Source organism: Lissotriton helveticus, chromosome 3_1, assembly GCF_964261635.1.
Source record: "Lissotriton helveticus chromosome 3_1, aLisHel1.1, whole genome shotgun sequence".
Taxonomy (NCBI): domain Eukaryota; kingdom Metazoa; phylum Chordata; class Amphibia; order Caudata; family Salamandridae; genus Lissotriton; species Lissotriton helveticus.
Genome location: NC_136061.1, coordinates 1,847,355,310 through 1,847,377,987, shown reverse-complemented (window position 1 = coordinate 1,847,377,987; position 22,678 = coordinate 1,847,355,310). Strand labels below are relative to the sequence as shown.

Below are 22,678 nucleotides of genomic sequence, written 5' to 3'. Positions count from 1 at the left end.
CTATTTTTTGGGCCAACTTTTCCCCCCTTAGATTTATCAATAAAGAAGTGGGGAGGATAGCATGGTCACTAAAAGCAGTAAATTGTATTGCTAAATGGGCAATCCTACCCCGTATTGGGCCTGACACTATAATATAGTCTATGGTTTAGTCATAGGGCCATATGTATCAAGGCCAAATGAGTTCGCAAATGCCAAAATTCTCAGAATTTCGGCGTTTGCGAACTCATTTTTGCAAAATGGTATGTATGAAAGAATTTGGGTGCAAAATAAGGAATCGCTAATTTTGCGATTCCTTAAATGCAATGTATTAAGCAAAAAATAATTCCAAAATGGCCTTAAGGAATCGCAAATTACCACCAACCACTAGTTGGTGGTAAGTTGCGATTTCCTTGAAAAATGCACATTTCAGCCTTTTTCAAAGTGCCATGTGACGCACATACATGCCCTTAGGGCATGTATGTGCACCACATGTGCACCCATGCTTATTTCAGGGGTGCAACAGGGTGTCCTTTGGACACCCCTGCACCCTTGAAATAATTCTCAATTTGCGATTAGCAAATTGTGAATCGCAAATTGAGAAAAAATTCCCATTCCTTCCTATAGGCCTCCTGGCCCATAGAAATGAATGGGAAAGTATTCCTTAATTGCGAATTCGCAAATTGCGAATTCGCAATTAAGGAACATTTTGCGATTCTGAAATAGCTATTTCTTAAAAATCGCTATTACAGAATCGCAAATTGGTTCCTTGATACATATGGCCCATAATCCTTTCTATTTAAAGAAAGGAAATTTTTCATTTGTTCTGTCCAATTCATTTATCATTTCCAGATTCCTAGTATGGAGGAGTTTATTTGAACAGTTTCCATACTCATAATGTGTAACCTGGAATACATTTGCGCCCTGTATATCTTCAAGACCACAAATCTTGTTTGATTAGAGCTTGCATGGCTGCAAGTTAAAATCTCCCATCCACACTATATTTATATCTTTTTTCTTCTTTCCAATGCTAACTTTTCCTAATTCGATTTCTAAAAGACTCACCAATGTTTGAGGGTCTCGAAAGTTATTATTATAAAAATGTATTAATAGCCAATCCTGATCGCTATCTCCCTCTATCAGTAATAAATGAAAATGTGGACTTGTGGACACAATTTTTATTTTAATACACAATGTATTTGCTATTAGCGTTAGCAATCCTCCTCTTGCTCTCTCTGCTGGGGATAGAACTACGTTTGTTTGAAACTCATCTATATGAATGTTTTCCAGGGCCCAAGTCTCCTGGAAGCATACAATATCATGTTTTTTTTGCCACAATGCCAACCATGAGTAATCATTCTGTTTTTTGTCCACACCTGCGATGCTCCAGGAAGCTATTTTTGCAACAGTTTTGTAACTCTCGCTCCCAGAGGATATGGTACTCTTTTTCCCTTGCTTGGGAGACAATTGCCCCTTCAATAATTGGCCTTGCGAGATTTGTCTTAACCCAAGCATCGTTAGTCAATCACAGGCCTCAAGGTCTGTGAGGGGTACATTTATCATGTTCACTAGATTTGGGTTGTCAAGGGGTGTTACACTTGTAGATATCGCCAGGCGTTTAACGTATGGAGGTATGTATTTGTAGAAGTACTCCAAAGAAGAGGGGAAGATCTGTGACCTAAATGGTGCATGATCTTTCAACTGCACCAGTAATAGTCTAGCTACTGTTTTGTTCTTAAAGCTTATTACAACACAATCTCATGGATTCACTTTGGGTGAGGATCCCACCCATCCAATTCTCCTGGCCATTATAATATGGTTGAACATGCCTTCAGGTGTTCTGTCATAGTGACCAAGTTGGCTATTTATCCAATGTAAAGACGTATCCTTCAGCTGTCTTGTTGATTCCCTTTGACCTCCCCTTAAATTAGGCATGTTTACGAAAACCAATACTAATGGTGACGCGGCAGGTGGCAGATCCAAGAATTCAGACTGTCCTATCTTACTGTATTTGTTTCCTACATGTGGAAGTAAACCTGGCTGATCGACTATGGGTTGGCTATCCAAGACCCTCACGTGTATGGTATCTCGATTTGATAGACTAGAGCGGGGCAGTTGCACATCTGGTAGGTGTGGATGTTTATGTTTCTCCTTATTTGGATGTTGATATGTGTCTTAAGGGTGGGCCTTACCTTCAAATTGGTAATCTAGGTGTACCTCGGGATATTCTTGCTCTATGTACCCCCTATTTGGGTCTCCCCCAATCCCCTTGCTCAGAGCCAACTTAGTCTTGCCCTTTAACACCCCCAATCTCCCTGGTTGTTAGCATGCCCCAAGCCTCTCTTCTGTTTTGTTTAGTCTGTTCAGTATAGGTTGTAATGAGCTAGCAATCAGTTCTTCTATTTTCCCCCAAAGTGCTTCATTCTTCAAAGAATGGGAGAGAGTGTCCACTGGAGTGCCCTTCGTGTAAGGTTGTATGCCATTCAATTTCTCCTGGTCTTAGAAAACTGACGTGTGAGGCTGCTCCAACCTCACCACCTCAAACCCTTTCCATATTGTTCACCCCTCCTTTGCAATTTGCCACTCACAAAATTACTTGAAATGACAAAACATGAGTCAGAGACAAGAGTACTGCAAGTCACCCCTCACCTGGTTTTGTTGACGTAGCTGGTGTACCTGAAACACAATCAGAAAAAATGCTTAATTACTTAAAACTCTTTTTGGCACTGAAGAGTTGGTCACCTGACAGTGAGGACAGATCGAACAGTAGGTGCCAATATCTACGACTGAATTTGTTTAATACAACACCAATGTGATACAGTGCCACGAGATTTTGCCCAGTTCTGTTCATCTATAAAATGGGAAAAAGTTGCTTTAAATTTACCACTCTTTTGCTGCAGAGGAAAATCATTTTGAACCTTTTCACATCCTTACTACATCTGCACTCAAACCTTTAACCTGCAGCATGATTTTTCTCTCTAGAACCTAGAGTTTCCTTGGGGTGGCAAAATCCCAGTTATGGCGCACACAGTATGTCGGACACAAAATGCACCTTTGCATTCCTTATTTTAGTGTGTTGTTATTTCAAGTGTAAAGTTTGGGCTGTTGGTCATAGCTGAGTAGGAACCCTCTATCCCATTCCATGAAACACTCGAAGGATTGCCATATGGCTTCTTGTTGACTAGCATGACAGCACTTTTCATTCCTAATCTTTTTTCTAACAAACCACTTGATTCTGCCAGTGTACTACAGGTTGGCTTTAATTCCCACAGCTCGGGCACACACACATCTTATGTTATGCTCTTAAAAAAAGCTAAGCGGTTGGATGAGTGGTATCCTCCTGACATGGAGGGCGCTGGTAACCCAGAACCCACATCTCTGAAGGTTGCCCCAAGAAACATGAGGGTACTCTCCATCCAGAGGTCCTCGGAGGACAATTGCCAAGGAGGTATTTTAACCCCCTGCCCCCACCCCCCCATTGAACTACATGAAGTTAGGGCTGGACTGGGAACAGAAACCGGCCCTGGCAAACTGCTCAGCCGGCCCCTCCTGGGGTGAGGGGGGAGGGCAGCTGAGCAGTTTGCGAGGGCCGGTTTAGGCCGATTTTGTTACAGGGGGCCGATATTTCCGACCCCCGGAAACAAAAACGGCCCCCAGGGGCCCACTACCGGCCCCAGCCCTAGGGGCCTACCGGGGAAACGCCCGGTGCCCGCTATGGCCAGTCCGGCCCTGCATGAAGTCACGCAATATGCTTCACGGCCCCTCTCTGAAGTAACAGCAACATTACAATGTCTTGCAAATAATAATAATCATAATAATAATAATAATTAAAAAATCTATGTTGGTGAATGATCATCAGATTTGAACACCGAATGAGTGCCTTGCTATCAAGACCATGGTTCAGCACTTCACATATGTAAGTTGTGCAAAATATATTGTCCGAAATACGAGCTGGCTGTTAAATGCTGATATGTGTGGTAACAGTAATCACAAGTATTGCAATACAATTCGCATCCCCAGATACATTACAGCAGGTCAAAGCTGATTATAATTATCAGGGCAGTAATGACTGTTCAATACTGGGCCACGAGCATTTTAGTTCCGTAGGCATCAAAATCCTCATGTTAGCCCCCATTTTAAGGAGAAAAACTTGTAATTGGGTGGTATTTATCGCACCCACTACATTTTGGCCCAATGAAGTTTAATTTCATGGTGTGCGATAAATATTGCACCAATTACCTGCTCACACGTGGTGAGAGTCATAGTGTTTGCACATTTAGGGCCTCATTTATTAGCCCTTCCTGCTGCACTGCCCTGCGGCAAAAGAAAAGGGCATTCCTGTCCTTTTCCCCTGCGCTGGCACACAATGGGCTGCCGTGCGCCAATGCAGGCTCTTTTGCATCATGGTGCAAGGGTGCCTGCATTGCGGGGATGATTTTTTTTGTGCAGGAAGGGAAACCTGCCAACACAAAAACAATCGCAAGAGGCTTTTTCCTCTTCCTGAGGAAAGCTGTAAATAATACGTCCGGTATTTGTAAAGAGTGAACTACTCATCCATAAGTGTATTAGGGCACAGGGGGCCGTCGGAGAGATTAAGTGAGCTATTGCCCAGAGTTACATGGTGCTGAGCTGAGCTGCCGCCATCGATCAAACCATGAGCCCCGAGCTCTGGAGTCAGCAGCCCCGGCCTTTTCTCCACACCTCAGAATGCAACACACATAGAAAAAGGAAAAACAAGGAGAAATCTAGATATTTCTCCTATTTCTCCTTATCGTGCCTCCCTTATGCCTCACCTGTGAAGGCGTACGTTTTTGGTGCAGCCTCAGGGTTATGATTTCTCGTAAATCTGGGGCAGTGTCAAAAAGCCATGAAAGTTGCTGGAAACACCCCCAACAACACCCATTGCACGCCTCTTTAATGTAGAAAACTGCGTTAAAAGGAACAATATTTACAAGCCAGCATTAAGCCAAAAGAAGTGGTTTAGTGCTGCCTGGTAAATATGGAGCAAGGTCCTGCACCACCGAGCGTCACAAAAAGTGACACACCAGCGGAATAAAGGGCTTATAAATAAGCCCCTTACGTTCTTCCACAATCAAGGTCATAGACCAGGAAATATTGCTATAGGGTCGGAGGTTGATATAGCAGTAATTTTCTAAACTGCACTGTTTTATAAAAAACAATTTATTTCGTTCAAGACTCATATAACCTATTGTTTTCTAATAAGAGAAATTGCGACTGTTTGTACTATTGTCATGGGGTGATTTTCATATAGTTTAGTAGACATAGATGTAATGACCATGGGGGTTGGGTACTCTGGCGCGGAGCTTGTGTGCTCAACTGCGTGAGATTGGGGTGAACAGTACACTGATGTTGAAGCAATTCAAATGACTTTAGGTAAATGAGTCATGAAAAAGAAATAAGTTATGGGTGGACACAGGAGCTGCCAATAATAATGTGACGGCTTTGATCAGAGGAGAATTAAACAGACAGTGATTAGAAAGAAACTGAAAAGTTCATTCTTAATACAGGACAGAGGATTTAAAAAAATCACTCCCAGTCTTAAAGGTGTTAATTGATATATAATATGAGCGCATCTGAGATCATAGGAGAGATGTGCACAGACACGCAAGACAGAATAGACTAGTATTGGCTAGATGGAAGAGGGAGGAAGTCTGGGTCATTTTGGAAAAGAAATGATGTGAAAGTTAAAAGAAGATATGGGACCAAGAGATGACCTTTAGAAAGTGATACAAAGGGACCAAAAGTGAGGTTTGTGTAGCACCAACTAAGGGTAGAGTAAACATATATTAAATGTTGACAGAGAAAAAATATATTTGGAAAGATACGACTGACCCTGCGAACATACATACATTGAGATGCCAGATGTAGATACAGGGTCCGATTACCATGAGGCTTGCAAGTTGGAGGCTTTCCGAGCCTCATCGAGGTTTCGGTGAAAGCGGCCGGTCATTTCAGCTGGATTCCGACGGGCTCAAGGAGTCCATCGGCCAGTCGGAGACCGGCAGGTAATCCTAATGGACAGAATTTCCCCCATTGGGATTAAGGTGTCGGTCTCTGACAGGCTTTCCATGTCGGGCTTTCCGACATGCAAAGCCCGTCAGAGAGCGACATTGGGGGCCCCCTAGCAGGGCCTCCGGTTGGCGGCCGAGGGGGCACCTATGGTGCTCCCCTGTGAATCCTTATGGTACCGGCCACACGGTGCAGGGATTCCTCCAAACTCCATTGCTCTATGGGAGCTTGTGCTACATCCGGTTTACTGCCCCAGCACAAGCTCCCATAGGGAAATGGGAGCTTGCAACATCACCATGTGCCATCGCATTGTAAATAGATATGCAGAACTGCTGACCAATGGTCGGGCAGTTCCCATACTGATACAGTGTTGGGCTGATGCAAGTCCACCAGACATTGTAATAAGGCTTAGACTTAGTGTCAAAAGAGGGTGCTCTACTGTGAATAAATTCGACGCCAGCAAAAAGATCTCTGAAATTAATAAAGAATCACATTAGTTGTAATTTGCCTGAGAAATAGAATTGTGCACATGACAGAGAACAGTTTTCGTAGAAGTTGCAGACAAATACTTAATAATAAAGAAAGCAAGTCATCAAGAAAGAGGTAAAATAGGAAGGAACAAACATTCTCAAAATAGATCAAGAAATGACACATTAAGATATAGGAGCTTAAGATTATATGGGGTTTTAGTGGCAGACAGGAAATATGTTCTGTTTTAGGAAATACATTATTCAATTAAGAGTACTTAAGTAGAAACACCAATGAAGGGAGGAATAAAAGAAGGGAGAAGAGGATGTGAGGGAAAAGAGAGAGGCCAACAGTAAAATAGAAATTAAACTTCATACCAAGAATTCTGATGTAGAAATTGGGGTAAATCTAAAGAAGCACGAGAGGAACTGAAGAATAACGAAAAGAGGAGTGATGGCCAACACAGGATTTCATGGCTGAGAAATGGGGTTTAAATATTAAAGGGTGTAAGAAGAAGATGGTGGAAACGGAAGAGTAATTACAAGTTATGGTAGAGAAAGGTAGGTGAGGATGAAATGATGAGGACAAGATGAGCGAAGAGAAAAGATATGTGATTGAATAGAAGGAACAGAAATGATCGTCTGAATAAAAAATGTGATAGAACAGCCTGATTCATCAATCTCCCGTTTTGCGAGCCCCTAATAGCGATTCATAAGGAATCGCTATTAAGGACTTGCAAAACGGGATTCATGTAGAAATTGCATAAAGAAATGCGATTCCTACACATTCCTTATTTGTGATTAGCAAATTGCTACAGGCCCATAGGAATGAATGGGGAGTTATTCCTTATTTGCGATTAGCAATTAGCTAATCGCAAATAAGGATGCAATTTCAAGGGTGCAGGGGTGTCCAAAGGACACCCTGTAGCACCCCTGAAATGTAATCTACATTGGTGTTGCGCACACACATGTCCAAATTTAACATTTAAATGCATTTTTCTAAGTTTTCGCTATTTACCACGAGGTTTGACCTCGTGGTAAATAGCGGGCCTAAATTGCGAATTCGCAATTTTTAAATGTTTCATGAATAGCATTTAAGGAATCTCTAATAGAGATTCCTTAAATGCTAATCCTCGCAATTCAGCGAATTCTTTATTAGCGATTTTTGCATTTGGGATGATGAATCCCAAATGCAAAAATTGCACTCGCAAAGGGCCAGATTCTCAGAATCTGGCCCTTTTGCGAGCGCATTTCGCTTGATGAATCAGGCTGCCTGTTCGTAGGCTGGACAGACTTCTTCCAAGTTTGCTCTGCTTTCTGTAAGTGGGAATTTTCGCAAGCCCAGAAACACATTGAAGATATAAGAGAAGGATAAACTATCAACCTGCACAGAGAATAAACAGAAGTACGGAGTAAGACTGTGATCAGGGCAGCTATGCTTACCACCAGAAAGGGAAAAAGTGGAAGAAGAATCATGATATGCAAGCTGTCAAGATAGAGGGGAGATTAGGAGACAGTGATTTATGCTGTGAAAAGATAGAAGTGGCTGAGGAAAATTGAGAAGAGGTGGAAGAGCAATGGGGGACTAAAGAAAAAACATCATGAGTGAAATGGGGAAAAGGGGAAGGAAGGGAGGAACACCAAGACTAAAATATTAAAATCCTTCAATGAGTTCATCAAATGACTGGCCAGCAACAACTTGGAAGAAGTGCTAAGGTATAGTGAAGGTTTTATTGTGTCATTGCTTTCTCCATGAGGATTAAAATAAAGTAATTTTGGGAGATTAATAAGGGAAACCAGTTGTGAACCTGAAATCCATTGTTCTGTTATTCAAATACAAAGCAAACAGTTTACTCTGTTGGTGTCATCATTGTAGGGAAACGTTGATAATAACATACCATTCAGTTGGCCATATTAGTTAACTCAGAAAACGAACACAACTTGCCTGTTGGTACATAACTAAGCTAACGTATTGGTAAATACTTAGCTCAATAAATGCAAACTCTCTGATTTCAGATTGTGAAAATACAGCATGAATATACCTAAAAAAATGAATATTTATTGTGCACACATAATCTTATTGGATCAATCAATTTACAGACTCTAAGCCCCAGGCGTAGTTGAATGGAAGAAGATGCCTGCTTAACAAAACTCCTACAATCAAACTTACGTGAAGATGTTGGTGATGTCCCTGTTGATACTGCAGTTCTTGGACTCGTAGTTGAGATTTCAGTAGTGCTTAAGGTATGGGTTGTTTGTGTGTAAGAGTTTGAGGGTTGTGTTGTTGACTTAGTAGTTGAAGTATCGGTGGATGATGTCGTGGTTGGACTTTCAGTTGTTATTGTTGTGGTTGTAGTGTGAGTAGAGGGTGACGTAAGTGTCTGGCTGGTTCTTGATGAAGTTGTAGTCAGAGTTGATTTAGTTGTTGGCATCTCAGTGGTGACTATTGTAGTTGGGATCTCATGAGTGGTTACAGTATGTGTTGTTTGTGTGGTAGTTGGTGTAGAAGTGGTTATGGATATTTTTTTTGTTGTTGGTGTATGGTTTGATGAAGTAGTGATTGGGGTTTCAGTTGTGATGGTTGTGGTTAGTGTGTGAGTAGTGGATGATGTATGAGATGTTGGAACTGGAGTTGTGGTTGGTGTTTGGCTAATTGTCGATGTGGTAGTTGTAGTGGTTGGTGTTTCAGTAGGGACTGTTGTAGTTGGAGTCTTAGTAGTGGTTACGGTAGGAGTTGTTTGTGTGGTAGTAGGTGTTGGAGTGGTTGGGGGTGTTGCTTGAGTTGTTGATGTCTGTGTTGATGAGGTAGTGATTGGGGTTTCAGTTGTGATGGTTGTGGTCGGTGTGTGGGTAGTGGGTGATTTATGAGTTGTTGGAATTAGGGTTGTGGTTGGTGTTTGGCTTGTTGTTGATGCTGTAGTCTGAGTTATTGTAGTAGTAGGAGTCTTAGTGGTGACTGTTGTAGTTGGGATCTCAGAAGTGGTTACAGTTTGAGTTGTTTGTGTGGTTGTTGGTGTGGAAGTGGCTGTGGATGTTGTTTTTGTTGTTGGTATGTGGGTTGATGAAGTAGTAGTTGAGGTTTCAATTGTGATGGATGTGGTTGGTGTGTGGGTAGTGGATGACGTATGAGTTGTTGGAAATGGGGTTGTGGTCCGTGTTTGGCTAGTTGCTGATGTTGTTGTAGTCCGAGGTGATGTAGGAGTAGGAGTAATAGTGGATTCTGTTGTAGTTGGAGTCTTACTCGTTGTTACAGTACGAGTTGTTTGTGAGGTCATTGATGTTGAAGGGGTTGTGGATGTTGTTTTAGTTGTTGGTGTATTGGTTGATGAAATAGTGGTTGGGCTTTCATTTGTGATAGTTGTGCTTGGTGTGTCAGTAGTGGGTGATGAATGAGTTGTTGTTGGAATTGGGGTTGGGGTAGTTGCTGATGTAGTAGTTGTAGTGCGAGTTGACATAGTAGTAGGAGTCTTAGTCGTGACTCTTGTATTTGGAGTCTCAGTAGTGGTTACAGTATGAGTTGTTTGTCTGGTATTAGGTGCTGGAGAGGTTGTGGATGTTGCTTTAGTTGTTGATGTCTGTGTTGATAAGGTAGTGATTGGGGTTTCAGTTGTGATTGCTGTGGTTGGTGTCTGGGTAGTGGGTGATTTATGACTTGTTGTGATTGGGGTTGTGATTGATGTTTGGCTTGTTGTTGCAGTTGTAGTCTGAGTTATTGTAGTAGTAGGAGTCTTAGTGGTGACTGTTGTAGTTGGGGTCTCAGTAGTGGTTACGGTATGAGTTGTTTGTGTGGTCATTGGTGTAGAAGTGGTTGTGGATGTTGTTTTTGTTGGTGTATGGGTTGATGAAGTAGTGATTGGGGTTTCAGTTGTGATAGTTGTGGTTAGTGCGTGAGTAGTGGATGATGTATGAGATGTTGGAATTGGGGTTGTGGTTGGTGTTTGGCTAATTGTTGATGTGGTAGTTATGGTGGTTGGCGTCTCAGTGGGGACTGTTGTAGTTTGAGTCTCAGTAGTGGTTACAGTAAGAGTTGTTTGTGTGGTTGTTGGTGTAGAAGTGGTTGTGGATGTTGTTGTTGTTGGTGTATGGGCTGATGAAATAGTGGTTGGGGTTTCATTTGTGATGGTTGTGCTTGGTGTGTATTTAGTGGGTGATGAATGAGTTGTTGTTTGAATTGGGGATGGGGTTCGGTTAGTTTCTGATGTAGTAGTTGTAATGTGAGTTGACATAGTAGTAGGAGTCTTAGTTGTGACTGTTGAAGTTGGAGTCTCACTAGTGGTTACAGTATGAGTTGTTTGTGTGGTAGTTGATGTTGAAGTGGTGGTGGATGTTGCTTTAGTTGTTGGGGTCTGTGTTGATGATTTAGTGGTTGGAGTTTCAGTTGTGATGGTTGTGGTTGGTGTGTGGGTAGTGGGTGATGTACGAGATGGTTGAATTGGGGTTGTGGTTGGTGTTTGGCTAGTTGTTGATATAGTAGTTGTAGTCTGAGTCAATGTGGTTGGTGTCTCAGTGGTTACTGTTGTGGCTGGAGTTTCAGTAGTGGTTACAGTATGAGTTGTTTGTGTGGTAGTTGGTGTTGGAGTGGTTGTGGATGTTGTTTTTGTCGGTGTCTGAGTGGCTAAAGTAGTGGCTGGTGTTTCAGTTGTGATGGTTGTAGTTGGTGTGTGGGTAGTAGGTGATGTATGAGATGTTGGAATTGGGGTTGTGGTTGGTGTTTGGCTTGTTGATATTGTAATCTGAGTTGATGTTGTAGTTGGAGTCTTAGTGGTGACTGTTGTAATTGGAGACTCACTATTGGTTACAGTATGAGTTGTTTGTGTAGTAGTTGGTGTTGAAGTGGTGGTGGATGTTGATTCAGTTGTTGGTGTATGTGTTGATGTAGTGGTTAGGGTTTCAGTTGTAATGGTTGTGGTTGGTGTGTGAGTAGTGGGTGATGTATGAGATGTTTGAATGGGGATTGTGGTTGTTTTTTGGCTAGTTGTTGATATAGTAGTTATAGTCTGAGTTGATGTGGTTGGTATCTCAGTGATGACTGTTGTAGTTGGAGTCTCATTCGTCATTACCGTATGAGTTGTTTGTGTGGTAAGTGGTGTTGGAGTGGTTTTTGTTGGTTTCTGAGTTGATGAAGTAGTGGTTGGGGTTTCAGTTGTGATGGTGGCGGTTGGTGTGTGAGTAGTGGGTGATGTACGAGATGTTGGAATTGGGGTTGTGGTTGGTATTTGGCTAGTTGTTGATATAGTAATTGTAGTATGAGTTAATGTTGTTGGTGTCTCAGTGGTGACTGTTGTAGCTGGAGTCTCAGTAGTGGTTACAGTATGAGTTGTTTGAGTGGTAGTTGGTGTTGGAGTGGTTGTGGATGTTGTTTTTGTTGTTGGTGTATGGGTTGATGAAGTAGTGATTGGGGTTTCAGTTGTGATGGTTGTGGTTGGTGTGTGAGTAGTGGATGATGTATGAGATGTTAGAACTGGGGTTGTGGTTGGTGTTTGGCTAATTGTTGATGTGGTAGTTGTAGTGGTTGGTGTCTCAGTGGGGACTGTTGTAGTTGGACTCTCAGTAGTGGTTACAGTAAGAGTTGTTTGTGTGGTTGTTGGTGTAGAAGTGGTTGTGGATGTTGGTGGTGATGGGGTATGGGTTGATGAAATAGTGGTTGGGGTTTCATTTGTGATGGTTGTGCTTGGTGTGTATGTAGTGGGTGATGAATGAATTGTTTGAATTGGGGATGGGGTTGGAGTTTGGGTAGTTGCTGATGTAGTAGTTGAAGAGATAGTTGACATAGTAGGAGTCTTAGTTGTGACTGTGGAAGTTGGAGTCTCACTGGTGGATACAGTGTGAGCTGTTTGTGTGGTAGTTGATGTCGAAGTGGTGGTGGATGTTGTTTTAGTTGTTGGTGTCTGTGTTGATGATTTAGTGGTTGGAGTTTCAGTTGTGATGGTTGTAGTTGGTGTGTGGGTAGTAGGTGATGTATGTGATGTTGGAATTGGGGTTGTGGTTGGTGTTTGGATTGTTGTTGATATTGTAGTCCAAGTTGATGTTGTAGTCGGAGTCTCAGGGGTGACTGTTGTAGTTGGAGTCTCACTATTGGTTACAGTATGAGCTGTTTTCCTAGTAGTTGGTGTTGAAGTGGTGGTGGATGTTGTTTTAGTTGTTGATGTATGTGTTGATGATGTAGTGCTTAGGGTTCCAGTTGTAATGGTTGTGGTTGGTGTGTGAGTAGTGGGTGATGTATGAGATGTTTGAATGGGGATTGTGGTTGGTTTTTGGCTAGTTGTTGATATAATAGTTGTAGTCTGAGTTGGTATCTCAGTGGTGACTGTTGTAGTTGGAGTCTCACTAGTCATTGCCATATGAGTTGTTTGTGTAGTAGCTGGTGTTGGAGTGGTGGTGGATGTTGTTTTTGTTGGTTTCTGAGTTGATGAAGTAGTGGTTGGGGTTTCAGTTGTAATGGCTGTGGTTGGTGGGTGAGTAGCGGGTGGTGTCTGAGATGTTGGAAAAGGGGTTTTGGTTGGTGTTTGGCTAGTTGTTGATATAGTTATTGTAGTCTGAGTTAATGTGGTTGGTGTCTCAGTGGTGAATGTTGTAGCTGGAGTCTCAGTACTGGTTACAGTATGAGTTATTTGTGTGGTAGTTGGTGTTGGAGTGGTTGTGAATGTTGTTTTTGTCAGTGTATGAGTTGATAAAGTAGTGGTTGGTGTTTCAGTTGTGATGGTTGTAGTTGGTGTGTTGGTAGTAGGTGATGTATGAGATGTTGGAATGGGGGTTGTGGTTGGTGTTTGACTAGTTGTTGATGTATTAGTTGTAGTCTGAGTTGATGTAGCAGTTGGTGTCTCAGTAGTGACTGTTGTAGTTGGAGTTTCAGTCGTAGTTATGGTAGGAGCTGTTTTGGTGGTTGTTGGTGTTGAAGTGGTTGTGGATGTTGTTTTTTTTGTTGGTATATGAGTTGATGATGTAGTGGTTGGGGTTTCAGTAGTAATGGTTGTGGTTGGTGTGTGAGTAGAGGGTGATGTTTGAGATGTTGGAATTGGGGTTGTGGTTGGTGTTTGGCTTGTTGTTGATATTGTAGTGTGAGTTGATGTAGTAGTCGGAGTCTTAGTGGTGACTGTTGTGGTTGGAGTCTCACTATTGGTTACAGTATGAGTTGTTTGTGTGGTAATTGGTGTTGAAGTGGTTGTGGATGTAGTTTTTGTTGTTGGTATATAAGTTGATGATGTAGTGGTTGGGGTTTCAGTTGTGATGGATGTGGTTGGTGTGTGAGTACTGAGCGATGTATGAGATGTTGGGATTGGGGTTGGTGTTTGGCTAGTTGCTGATGTAGGAGTTTTAGTCTGAGTAGATGTAGTGGCTGGTGTCTCAGTGGTGACTGTTGCAGGTGGTGTCTCAGTAATTGTTATGGCATGAGTTGATTGTGTGGTAGTCGATGGAGAAGTGGTTGTGGATATTGTTGGTGTATTGGTTGATGAAGTAGTGGTTGGGGTTTTAGTTGTGATGGTTGAGGTTGTTGTGTGGGTAGTGGGTGATGTATGAGATGTTGGAATTGGTGTTGAGGTTGGTGTTTGGCTAGTTGTTGATGTAGTAGTTGTTGTCTGAGTTGATGTAGTGGCTGGTGTCCTAGAGGTGACTGTTGTGGGTGGTGTCTCAGTAATGGTTATGGTAGGTGCTGTTTGTGTGGGAGTTGGGGTAGAAGTGGTGGTGGATGTTGATGTTGTTGTTGGTGTATGGATTGATGATGGAGTGGTTGGGGTTTCAGTTGTGATGGTTATGGTTGGTGTGTGAGTAGTGGTTGATGCATGAGATGTTGGAACTGGGGTTGAGGTTGGTGTTTGGCTTTGAGTTGATGTACTAGTTGTAGTCTGAGTTGATGTACTGGTTGGTGTCTCCGTGGTTTCTGTTGTAGTTGGAGTCTCACTAGTGGTTAAAGTATGAGTTGTTTGTGTGGTAGTTGGTGTTGAAGTGGGGGTGGATGTTGTTTTAGAAGTGGATGTCTGCATTGATAATGTAGTGGTTGGGGTTTCAGTTGTGATGGTTATGGTTGGTGTATGAGTAGTGGGTGGTGTATGAGATGTTGGAATGGTTGTTGTGGTTGGTGTTTGACTTGTTGTTGATGTTGTAATTGTAGTCTGAGTTGATGTAGTGGTTGGTGTCTCGGTAGTCACTTTTGTAGTTGGAGTCTCAGTAGAGGTTACAGTAGGAGTTGTTTGTGAGGTAGTTGGTGTGGAATTGGTTGTGGACTTTGTTTTTACTGTTGATGTCTGTGTTGATGATGTTGTGGTTGGGGTTTCAGTAGTGATGATCATGGTTGGTGTGTGGGTAGTGGACAATGTATGAGATGTTGGAATTGGGGTTGTGCTTGGTGTTTGGCTAGTTGTTGATGGAGTAGTTGTAGTCTGAGATGATGGAGCTGTAGGAATCTTAGTGGCGATTGTTGTAGTTGGGGTCTTAGTAGTGATTACGGTATGAGTTGTTTGTGTGGTAGTTGATGCTGCAGGGGTTTTGGGTGTTGTTTTAGTTGTTAATGTCTGTGTTGATGATGTAGTGGTTGGGATTTGAGTTGTGATTGTTGTAGTTGGTGTATGAGTAGTTGGTGATGTATTAGATGTTGTAATTGGGGTTGTGGTTGGTGTTTGGCTAGTTGTTGATGTAGTAGTTGTAGTTTGAGTTGATGTAGTGGCTGGTTTCTCAGTGGTGACTGTTGTAGTTGAAGTCTCAGTAGTGGTTACGGCATGTGTTATTTGTGCGGTACTTGATGGAGAAGTGGTTGTGGATGATGTTGATGTACGGGTTGATGAAACAGTGGTTGGGGTTTCAGTTGTGATGGTTGTAGTTGGTGTGAGGGTAGTGGGCAATGTATGAGATGTTGGAATTGGTGTTGAGGTTGGTGTTTGGCTAGTTGTTGATGGAGTAGTTGTAGTCTGAGATGATGGAGCTGTAGGAATCTTAGTGGCAATTGTTGTAGTTGGGGTCTTAGTAGTGATTATGGTATGAGTTGTTTGTGTGGTAGTTGATGCTGCAGGGGTTTTGAGTGTTGTTTTAGTTGTTAATGTCTGTGTTGATGATGTAGTGGTTGGGATTTGAGTTGTGATTGTTGAAGTTGGTGTATGAGTAGTGGGTGATGTATGAGATGTTGTAATTGGGGTTGTGGTTGGTGTTTGGCTAGTTGTTGATGTAGTAGTTGTAGTTTGAGTTAATGTAGTGGCTGGTTTCTCAGTGGTGACTGTTGTAGTTGAAGTCTCAGTAGTGGTTACGGCATGTGATATTTGTGCAGTAGTTGATGGAGAAGTGGTTGTGGATGATGTTGATGTACTGGTTAATGAAACAGTGGTTGGGGTTTCAGTTGTGATGGTTGTAGTTGGTGTGAGGGTAGTGGGCAATGTATGAGATGTTGGAATTGATGTTGAGGTTGGTGTTTGGCTAGTTGTTGATATAGTAGTTGTAGTATGATTTGATGTGGGTGCTGTTTCAGTGGTGACTGTTGTAGTTGGAGTTTCAGTAGTTGTTAAAGTATGAGTTGTTTCTGTGGTAGGCGGTGTTGTAGTGGTGCTGGATGTTATTTTAGTTGTTGGTGTCTGCATTGATGTAGTGGTTGGGATTTCAGTTGTGAAGGTTGTGGTTTGTACATGAATAGTAGGTGACGTATGAGATGTTGGAATGGGAGTTGTGGTTGGTGTTTGATGACTTGTTGATGTAGTAGTTGTAGTCTGAGTTGATGTGGTGGTTGGTGTCTTTGTGGTGACTGTTGTGGCGGGAGTCTCTGTAGTGGGTACAGTAGGAGTTGTTTGGATGGTAGCTGGTATTGAAGTGGTTGTGGATGTTGTTTTTGTTGATGGTGTATGGGTTGATAATGTAGTGGTTGGGGTTTCAGTTGTGATGGTTGTGGTCGGTGTGTGAGTAGTGGGTGATGTATAAGATGTTGGAATTGGGGTTGTGGTTAGTGTTTGGCTAGTTGTTATTGTAGTAATTGTAGTCTGAGTTGGTGTGGTAATAGGAGTCTTAGTGGTGACTGTTGTAGTTGGGCTCTCAGTAGTGGTTACGGTATGAGTTGTTTGTGGGGTAGTTGGTGATGAAGTGGTTGTGAATGTTGTTTTAGTTTTTGATGTCGGCGTTGATGATGTAGTGGTTGGTGTTTCAGTTATGATGGTTGTTGTTGGTGTATGAGTAGTGGTTGATGTATGAGATGTTGGAATTGGGGTTGTGGTTGGTGTTCGGTTACTTATTGAAGTAGTAGTTATAGTCTGAGTTGATACAGTGCTAGGAGTCTTAGTAATGACTGTTGTAGTTGGGGTTTCAGTAGTGGTTACCGTGTGAATTTTTTCTGTAGTGTTTGGTGGTGAAATCGTTATGGATGTTGTTGTTTTAATTGTTGGAGTCTTGGTTGATGAGGTAGAGGTGACGGTTTCTGTTATGGTTGTTAGCGGTGTAGTTATGTGTTCAATTGTGCTTGGTGTTGTGGATGACATTGATACTGTAGTTGGTATCGGGATGGTAGGTGATGCTGGGGTTGATTTTTGGGGGTTTGATGTTATGGAACTGGTGAATATGGTCTGGTTGAGAGTTGTAGATGGTGTCCATATGGTAGTAGGAGGGGTCCCAGTCGTCATGACCACAGATGGTGTCTCTTTTATGGTTGTGAATGTTATTGTCGATGTTTGTGATGGGGAAGGAGGCATGCTAGGTGCTTCCGAAGTTGTTTTCTCCGCTGTTGACACTGTTGAAGTAGTTTGTTTAACGGTATGTGTCTCTGTCATCATAGTCGCTATTTTGGTTGTGCTGGAGGGCGTATTTGTAGCTATAAGAAATAAAATATAATTGATAGGCTTTATATAATCAGTATGATTCTCAAAACTCAGAATATATCAAAAATGTAAAACGGTCAGTTTAGTAATATGCACTAGCTATGCACTGTCTGAGTGAGCAATATGTGTCTTCCAACCATGGAGGCAATGTCATAGTCAGGAATATTTGAGAATCTAAATTTGTATCTTTGCCCGATTTGAAATGCCGTTCTTCCTTTAGGTATTGCATAATTTGTTCTTAGCCCAATACCATTCACAACAGAAAATGTTGTAATGAAAGAAGCAGTATCTAGTGTTCACCCCACACAAAGAAAAGGTAGAGTTATCAGTTACCTCAAAAGTTCCCCCATACGACTTTGCTCACTTTCTTTGTAAATGTATATATTTAGACTTTCTTACCCCTTCAAGATGAGATTTCCAAAAAGGATGTAGGCAGTGGCTAACAGTGTGGCATATGTAGCAGTCATCTTGTCCAAAAGACTTAGCTTTTTCTTGGGTAGCAGCACATATTGTAGCATCATGTCACCAGCCGTCCTGCAGGTAATAAATGCCGACCAAGTTTTGCTTTCATGTCTGGGTGTAGGTCTTTTACCTGTGCTTTAACCTGTCAATGTTGTTTACTGGCTGGCATCTTTCAGTTCAGGTCGCATTTTTTAAATTCCACTTTACGATGGCCTTCTTACACGAGTTAAGGGATCCTAATGGTTTCAGTGATTGATGCTGTTTGTCTTCTCGTCGCTTGCGGAGGTTCTTGAGCGTCTGATCTTTTATATATGACGTCGATCTTTTCAGTGCAGGTGTATAGGCCGCTGAGAGGCTCGCAAGAAGATCTCTGTACAGGTGTGATTTGTATTTAAATCCTCTGAATATCCTTTCTGCGTTTTTGAGTGTTGTAATGTGAAGAACACATCGTTATGAAATAAGTTCGAAGAATTACACATTTTACAATGGAAGCCAGAGACGATCATCCATGTAGTTCTGCATCCCAGCCAGCAACCTTTGCTGCCCCCCATTCGTTGGGAGGAGTGACCAGTGCCAAGGAACCCCCAGGGCTTTGCAGTGAATAAATGATGTTGGTGAGCAGCCCAGGGTGAATCAAATGCTTTGTCTGGAAATACACCCCTGGGTCCCCCTAAACCACAACTTTTTCCCATTTTTAGATCTACACACTTTGTAGTGTGAGACGTTCGGTAGCTTCTCCACTTGGAAACATTCAAAACCTTGCAGTGGCACTTGAGTAGGTGACTCAAACACAAGCCACAAGATTTTGATTGAGCCTCTATGGGGTAAGGTGGAACTTGACCCTGGTCACTATCCTGTGATGCAGAATACGAAGGAATCTGATCGCCAACACACAAGAAGAGAAAAGGAGATAAGAAATAGTGAGTTATTTCCAAAGGTCACTGCGTGGATATTACAAGTGCCTGATAGCTCGTCAAAGACCTTTTTTTTCTAAAATGTAGTTTGAAATTGAGGCTGTGCAGGGTGTAAGTTAGCTTTATTTTGGCTTTGTCCACTGTGATGATAAGTAGCCTGGGCGTGCCTAGGCGCAGCATGCGACAAAGTTATTAGTTTACATGTTAGAGGTTTTCCTTATGTCTGATTTTCGACACATAAATTGCATACATTGATTTTTTTTAGTTGTCTGTGGTTATAATTGTGATGTTATCAGTGCAATGCTATGATTTGGTATAACGAGTAGTTTAGTTAAAAGCACTGGCCGGAATGCATGTGGCGACTAATTAGCAATGCCTCTGTTTAGTAGCACAGCGCCCGGCGTGTAAGAGCACACCCCTCAGTTCTTTTTAGGTCTGGCTGACAGCACAGTTATCTGCCAGACGGATTGCTACCAGTACTTTAACATAAACACAGAGTGGGAGTTGGCTTCACCACAGAGGGGTATTGCCCTCTCATCACGTGATAAAGGCTGTTTTTGTATTATGTAGCCTCCTATGGAATACTTGCATTATAATCCATAGGGACTATTCAACTTTTAATAAGTACACCCATTTATCATACATTCCCTTCTTTATGTCATAATGCTTATAGCATTCCATTCCTGCAGTTCGAAACCAGAAAATCAATTAACGCTACAGAGTATGTAGAAAGGGCTGCTCTGAAAGGGAAATCAAATTCGGCCACCCCTAAACACCCTCCCCCACAGATCAGAAACTATTTGCAAAGTATTCTGCCAGTCACATTTGGGTAGATACAGAAAGCTTACATACTTAGAGCAGATTTCCAAAATCCTAATAAGTTAGCCAGTAACAATTTAAACTATCATAACATGTGCTTGTTTTGTTGTATTCAAATCTTCATTCTTACAACTTTTTTGTAAACAAAGCTAGAAACACGAGGTTGAATGGACTTTGGCATGTGGCATTATTGATATAGTACCAATGTAAATAATCCTTAAACAACGTTGAGAAAGCCATTAGCTCTGACGTTAATGTACTAATACATGCAAGTTGTGCATGTTATAGCAAATACGCATTTGTGCATGCCTTACTTTGGATCTATTGACTTTGCCGATGGTTGTTGGATTAGTTCCCTAATAGTGTTGCTGGAAACTTTATTCTCACCATTTTTTAACCTTTCATATGGTGTGTGTCTTTTTATCTTACTTGAGTGTGAGCTAATGGAAGCTTGGCCACTGGCGAATGTCTCTAAAACTTTTAGTGCAATGAGGGAAATAGTTGTGTGCTACTGCGACTGTCAACAAAGAAGACAAGCATTGGCAATGCCAATAGGACTGGCTTTAAAGGAATGCTGTATGCTAACGTGAAGCATTGCGAGTGTTAAGTATGGGAATGGATATGTATTTGTGTGGAAGCAAAGAACCTTTAGAATAATATTGGTGTAGGTTAAATGGTCAGCCAGTTGTACTGTCAAACCAGACCTAAAAATCAATGTAGGTTAATGACTGCCATCCTCCCATCTGTGCTGCTGCCAGAGAAAAACACCATGGGCCTTATTTATGAAGGCCTTGCGCCGCCGGTGCGTCACTTTTAACATGGGAAAAAGTGACGCACCGGTGGCGCAAGGCTTTCATAAATAAGGCCCCATATATTTTCTAGTTATCTAAGATACAGAGGAACGTTTGCATTGCACTCTGTTTATGTAAGGCTAGCTTCAACTTCAACATATTTAATAGGGTTTCAAAAGTTACAAAAAAGACAACTGAATAACTTGTATATTGCCTCTTTGAACTTGCACCTGAGCTGAATTGAAAATGTGGCCACGGTTCTTGACGATGTTGTAACACTCCAGACTACATCTTAATTCCTAGTGATATCACTAAATCTCAACCAAGGTCCTGTGGGCTACCCTTCATTTAGGGAACCTAGTCACACTTACTAGCAAAGTGTTACTCATTTGTTCAGTTTTCCTTCACAACACAGGTGTTAGAGGGAGTGGCTTAACGGACAGAGCTGCCAACTTTGGAACTGGTGAACCAGTTTAAGGCTCTATGGTGACTCAACATCCTGTGATTCTGGGCAAATCTCTTAACCTCTCGCTGCCTGAAAAATGAACGTGTAATGTAACAGGTGCTTATGTAAAGCACTCCAACACCTGTGGTCGAGTTTGTGCTATATAGAACTGCAAAACAGTGTTTTCTCCTCAAATGTAGTTACCGTCTGTACATTGTTCGCACTGCTTCAGCTTCAATGACTAAACTCACATATAAACACAGTCACATAGAATGACTTGAGACTATAATAGAGATTTATTTTCAGGATTTAAAAAAATAACAGGTTGGTGCACAGATGTGTTATTGTACACAGATCTGTGAGTGTCCACAGGCCTAACAATAGTTAAAAAAAAAATCCAGTGGAATTGGAAAAGCAATACAATTTTCAATATCGAAAGTTGGCTCAATGGTATGCTATCTCGAGCTTCCTTTGACAAAAATACCTCCAGACTGCAGGGACTGGATGACCACTTTCCAAAATATTTTGACCAATACCTCAAGGTATATGCAGAAATATGAATTGTAATTTTGACAAAAGAAGACTGCAGAAGCGATGTTAACTTTAAGGTAGAGTCTTGCTGTTGCATTTTATACTCCGCTGCATCTACTGCGATAAGTGTTCTGCCATGTGTGGTTGGACTTTAGCTGATTTATCACCGAGAGAAGCCTCTGCCTTATCCTTCTCAATGCATTGTTGCTATGATCACAACCTCATTCATTTGTTTGGTTATGGAGTGTGAGTTGTCAAAATATGGGTATAATGCAGGAGCATTTTGTGAATGTTTATACGAATTTCATATAGATGCGCTGCAAAGTTGATCTTATGGTTTATGTCTGTAATACCTATTTCTAAAGTGTTGTAGTCCGCTAACTTCAATGACAAAGAATGGTTAAAGCTACTTTTTTCTTTTCAAATAAAAATGTCTTACATTTTGAATAACTTAGGTAGACTGGGGGGGGGGCAGATTTACAAGCCCCTTCCACTACTTTTGCATCACTTTTCCCATGCTAAAAATTACGCAAAAGTGGCGCAAGGGGCTTGTAAATCTGCCCCTGGGTGTTTGAGTAGTGACATTGTATAACAAATGGGTGTATTTAATTGAGCATTTTGTATGATGGATGCTATATATCTTCTGTAACAACCCCTTCAATGATTTTACTCTATATTGTATACACTTTGCTGCTAGTTGGAAAGAGACCTGCAAACTGTGATGGTAATGTAAATCTATTTAGCTTCAGGGTCTTACATACTGTGGAGGAACCACCGGAATACAATCCCCAGCACCTACTGCAGTCATGGAAATCTATAGCTCTCTCACTGTGGTGATTATAGGAATTTTACATCAAATTGCCTGAATGTATTAAAACGTAATTTTGGTGAACCCCACTACCTATTTAGCATTGAATTACCTGCATTCATTAAAGATTAGTTTTGTTGAACCCCACTCCCTAGTTAACATTGAATTGTCTGCATTTATTAAACTATAGATTTGGTGAACCCCACTACTTATTAAACACTGAGCATAACGTCTAATTCTAGAAACTGCAAATGGGCAAAGAATCCAGGAAAAAGTAGGTTATTTTAACATGCTTTTAATTTTAGGAAAAATATGTGTAAATAGTCATTTAGCCCAAATCCTGTACACTCGAAGAAGCTAAAGAAATGAGCCTTAAGTGTTTATATCTAACAAAGTAATGTAAGAGGGCACATTCACGGAATGTGTCACAATATCTCACAGCACAGTAAAAGCAAGAGCGGTCGGAGAACATAACATGGATTATTGCCACCATTTTCACTGTTTCCTTGCAGTTGCCTTGATACAGTGATAATTGCCTCAGGTTCAGAAGGTGCACAAGCCAGGTGGGATTCCATCAGTTGCATACCTTGGAGTTTCCAAAATGGCTTCTACCTCTTCTGAGGCAGGAGGAAGATTTCACTGTATCAACAG

General features: G+C 41.7%; 1 protein-coding gene across 1 annotated transcript in view; it reads right to left on the bottom strand.

Moving 5' to 3' along the window:
* Window positions 1-22,678, bottom strand: part of MUC6 (mucin 6, oligomeric mucus/gel-forming) — a 169,026-nt gene that overhangs the window by 56,530 nt on the left and 89,818 nt on the right. Inside the window, exons 28-29 of the mRNA XM_078683451.1 lie at window positions 8,644-17,250; window positions 2,626-2,652 (exon numbers count right to left, since the gene is read on the bottom strand). Coding sequence (XP_078539577.1) covers window positions 2,626-2,652; window positions 8,644-17,250 — 8,634 coding nt within the window. The remainder of the gene's footprint in view (window positions 1-2,625; window positions 2,653-8,643; window positions 17,251-22,678) is intronic.